Consider the following 5,000-nt stretch of genomic DNA (forward strand, 5'->3'; position numbering starts at 1 on the left):
AGAGAGAGAGTGAGAAAGAGAGAGAGAGAGTGAGAGAGAGAGAGAGAGAGACAGAGAGAGAGTGAGAGAGAGAGAGAGAGACAGAGAGAGAGTGAGAGAGAGTGAGATAGAGAGAGAGTGAGAGAGAGAGAGTGAGAGAGAGAGAGTGAGATAGAGAGTGAGAGACAGAGAGAGTGTGAGAAAGAGAGAGAGAGTGAGAGAGAGAGAGTGAGAGAGACAGAGAGAGAGTGAGAGAGAGAGACAGAGAGAGAGTGAGAGACAGAGAGAGAGTGAGAAGAGAGAGAGAGGAGAGAGAGAGAGAGAGAGTGAGAGACAGAGAGAGAGTGAGAAAGAGAGAGAGAGAGTGAGAGAGAGAGAGAGACAGAGAGAGAGTGAGAGAGAGAGAGAGAGAGACAGAGAGAGAGAGAGACAGAGAGAGAGAGAGAGAGAGAGTGAGATTGAGAGAGAGAGTGAGAGAGAGAGACAGAGAGGGAGAGAGAGAGAGAGTGAGATTGAGAGAGAGAGTGAGAGAGAGAGAGTGAGAGAGAGAGAGAGAGTGAGATAGAGAGGAGAGTGAGAGAGTGAGAGACAGAGAGAGTGTGAGAAAGAGAGAGAGAGTGAGAGAGAGAGAGAGAGAGAGTGAGAGAGAGAGAGATATAGAGAGTGAGAGTGAGAGAGAGAGAGAGAGAGAGACAGAGAGAGTGTTCTGTTTCAGGTTTGCAGCGAGATGAAAACGGGTGATACAGTTTCATCTTTCCTCCAAATCTCTCCTCCGGTTTTTCTGATTTGAGAGTGAGACAGGTGAATACACTTTGTGTCTCAGGTACATCCACGATGACTCTGAGACGACGGAGGACGAGGTCGCTCTGACGGTGACGGACGGACTGAACTCAGCCGACGTCGTTCTGCTGATACAGGTGAGCAGGATCCCCGCTCCACTTCCTGTCACAGGTTTCTGGAGTACTTACAGTCCCTGATCTGATGTCCTCAGGTCCTACCGATGAATGACGAACCCCCCCAGCTGGGCGGGGGTCTGCGGGGGGAGCTGAGCTGTGAGGAGGGGGGGGCGCGTCCAGGTGACGGTGGACTACCTGTCGGCCACAGACCGGGACAGCGAGGACTCCAGGCTGACCTACATGCTGGCTCGCAGTCCGGGCAGAGGGGAGCTGCAGAGAGCCGGACTCAGCGTGGACAAGTTCTCCCAGCAGGACCTGCTGCAGGGACACGTGTACTACGTCCACACAGGTGAGGGGGCATCGTGATGCGTTCAGGGCGCGTGGGAAAATCTAGATTTTTTTATTTGTGATGTCGTCCGATTCCTCCTTTTCTGGTAATCGTGGGGGTGTTTCTGACATGTTTGATATGTAGGGTTTGAATTCTTGAGGATTACATCATGAAAGAGTCTGGGGGAAGTCTCCCGTGATAAGGATAACCACGAGAGACACTGGTGGACAGTAGTAAGGGCGACCGGTGGCGAGACGCAACCCGGGTAGGATTCGGGAGTCTTCAGGAGTCACCGTGCAGATTATCATTTGTTCACGTTTGTGTTCAGGAGGAGAGATCGGGCCCGATCCCGTTTCTGACACCATCACCCTCATCATCTCCGACGGGGAGGCGGGAGGGACGGATGGCTGTTGCCACGGAGACGCCCCGCCCCCTCCCGTACCTCTACACGGCACGCTGCCTGTGTACGACCTCAACATTACCATTCTTCCCGTCAACAACCAAGTCCCGACGATCACTCTGGGTAAGAGATCTGGATCTGTGTTCACACAGGTTACTTTCCTTTAAAGGTCAAAGGTCGCCGTTTAAAGCTCTTGTAGTGTGAGTGGTAAAAAGATCTTGATGTTTAAAAGTATGTAGGCTATACTATAAAAGTAATCTTTCAAAAGTGAGAGTCCTGCACTGATACGTTTTATAGGTTAAAGGAGCAGTATGTAACTCTGACCCCTAGTGTTTAAAATGGGTACTGCAGTCTGAATTCTAAACATCATAGAGAGCTGTCTCCCCCCTCCTCTCTAGAGTGGATGCTCACTCAGGTCACCATGTGGTGGACTCTGAAGCTTCAGTGTTTATCCAGCTCTGCATGGGTCTGTAAACCTTTCTGTGTTCTAACCTCTCTCCATTTTTCAAAAGCATCTCCAATATTGATCCTAGTTTGAGCACGTTTCTGCTCGTGGAGCTTATTAGAAACATGCAGAGGCTTTTTAGGTCGGGTACAATCACTTCTATCTGAACCACTTCTCTTGACCGCTTCCATCGCTGCAACACCTGTTGACCTGATAACTGCTCTCATATCTGACAAACTGAGGGGCGTCCAAAACGGCCGTGTGGGGGGGGGGGGGGTCTTAAAAGCGCCTACCTTCTCTGGTCCAAACAAATCCAGAGCATTCAGGAGCAGAATGTAAAGTTAGAAGGAGGACATACTGGCTGCTGCATTGTTGTCAGAGAAGCCAGCACTTCAACATAGCATGTTTCCTTAATGATCAGAGAGTAAGATACCTTTATCATCTCACTCTCTACACAGCTCACTGATTGGACCTTTAAAATTATACAAATTATTATAGTACTCTGCTGAGAGAACTTTAAACAATGAATAGTTAAAGGTCATATCATCCCTGATGATTCTTGTATTTTTTATACTTAAACCTGTTTGACCTCAAAAAGAATTGTTTCCTTTCCTCTTTGTTGACATTTAAATGGTCTAAAAATATGTTCAAATTTTGACATTTACAAGGTTTAGATTTTTTTCTATCTATGAGTGAGGTTTCACAGAAACATGTCTAAATCTGAATCCAGTGGGGGACTTTGTGTGTGTGTGTGTGTGTGTGTGTGTGTGTGTGTGTGTGTGTGTGTGTGTGTGTGTGTGTGTCCTGGTCTTCACTGCCTACAATCCTCTAATCCTCTTAAAGAAGCATGCAGCTCTGACCCGACGACACGCCATCACCTATCAGTCCTACACACACTCTGCATGGGGAGAGGGGACATCTGGGAGGGGGGGGCACACACACACACTCACACACACACACACACACACACACACACACACACACGCTCTCTCTCTCTCTTGGGGAAGGTTGTAGTTCTCGCTGGAGTCTGAGCCAAAAACAGGGATTGGAGGAGCTCTGTGGTTATCAATGGAGACCAGTGACCACTGGGACTCACACTGGGAGGACTGGGAGATTGTGTGTGTGTGTGTGTGTGTGTGTGTGTGTGTGTGTGTGTGTGTGTGTGTGTGTGTGTGTGTGTGGAGAGAGAGAGAGAAAGACATTGAATTTACATGTTTGCACACTGCAAAAAGAAAATAGTCTTACATGATTTTTGCTCGCTTTAAAAATCGAAATTTCCTAAAAATAGAAAAAAAATATTTCAACGTCGATCAGAACGCTAACTGAGCGTGCACAAGAGATACATTTACAATACTTTACTGTCACATCGTTTAGTATTGATTGGCTTTAATTCTTCCAAAAACATTATTTTTGTCACATTAGCTGAACGATTAGCTCCCCGTGGCTCTACAGCAGCCCCGACCTCTGACCTCTGCACATGAAGTGAGTCTCACATCCTGCAGTGGAAGACGTTCCATTTGCACATTTTAAACTTTATGTTTCACATATTTTCTGACTAACACCGCTGCAGAGAAGGGAACAAAGCAAAGGAAGCAGCAGAGGGAATAAGAATAAGCTGCACACTTACAGAGACAACGTGTGAATGTTTTCTCTCTGCGTAAAGTCTGGCGGACATTTTCACATCTGTTAATCTGATATTTCTAGTTGTTCCTGTTTTTGTTCCTTTTGTTTTGGAGCTGCAGATATTTAAATCTGAAGCATGAGCGTTTTAAAAATGAGAAAAATGTTTTCTAAATCAACATAACGCATTAGAAAAGTGATGTTACAAATAACGTTTGAACACATTCAAACCAACCCCACACGCTCACACGCTGCGCCAACACAAAACCATGGTCAAGTTACACTGAGAGTGCCCTCTGCTGGATCAAACTGCAAACTACTTCAAACAGCTCATCACATTTTGAACTTGAACTTTTCACCAGAGGTTCAAATGAATGTTTTTAGGACCGCCCTACAGCAGGATGAACACCGTTGTGTTCTTGACTGCACTTGTTTGAAAATCCAACAATGTTCAGGAAACACTTCTGACTTCTGTGATTTTGTCTTCAAAGTCGCTGACAAACAGCTTTTCTTTTAAAATAAGACCACGTTGTAAAGCTATCAGCTCAGAGATCCAGGACTCTGACCTGGAGGAGAGCACGACCGGCCTCTGTCATTGTCTATATGTTCCCGTTCTACGTTCTTATAAACTGATACCCGAGTACCAAAAACCCCCAAAAACTTGTCATGGTTTTTATTTGAGCGAGGTGTTTCTGACCTCTGATTAAGATGCCTGTTTCTAGAAACTTTCAGTAACTACACTCACAAATGGACAAAAAACATTTTAAATTGAATTCAACATGAAGGGTTAAATTTCTGTCATGTTGTGTTTTTTTGCAGTGTGTGTTTGTTGTGTGTATCTTTGTTTGTTTTCTCAGCATATCGAGCCGGCAAGCGAGGCTGGCACTGACATGTTTTAAGTCAATCTGCCCATTGTCTGCTGGTGTTACACACACACACACACACACACACACACACACACACACACACACACACACAAACACACACACACACCAGGGTAAGATTACCTCAGTGTGTGTGTGTTTGTGTGTGTTCCCCTGGAGACGGTGGACAGCGGACAATAAACGTCTTTACAAACAAAAGCAGACAGAGGAGCATCCCTCGCTCACAATAGTCGACGTGTTACGAGGCGTCTCGCTAGCTGGATTAGCGCAGAGCTATCAGCGGCGGGATAACTCTCTAATCCTGCCAGCATATCTCACCATTCATTCTGCAGCGGCACCACCATGCTGGGCAGGGTGTGGTGGTTATTAGTGTGGGGGGGGGGGGGGTTTACGGGGGATGTATGTGGTGTTTATGGTCTAATTAATTAGCTGTGAATAAAGACGCAGT

At 46.4% G+C, this 5,000-nt stretch overlaps 1 protein-coding gene across 1 annotated transcript in view; it reads left to right on the plus strand.

Moving 5' to 3' along the window:
- The window catches only part of frem1b (Fras1 related extracellular matrix 1b), a 42,737-nt gene that overhangs the window by 14,880 nt on the left and 22,857 nt on the right, over positions 1-5,000 (plus strand). Inside the window, 4 exon segments of the mRNA XM_065956268.1 lie at positions 773-896; positions 971-1,039; positions 1,041-1,224; positions 1,532-1,726. Coding sequence (XP_065812340.1) covers positions 773-896; positions 971-1,039; positions 1,041-1,224; positions 1,532-1,726 — 572 coding nt within the window.

Source organism: Labrus bergylta, chromosome 6 (assembly GCF_963930695.1).
Source record: "Labrus bergylta chromosome 6, fLabBer1.1, whole genome shotgun sequence".
Lineage (NCBI taxonomy): Eukaryota > Metazoa > Chordata > Actinopteri > Labriformes > Labridae > Labrus > Labrus bergylta.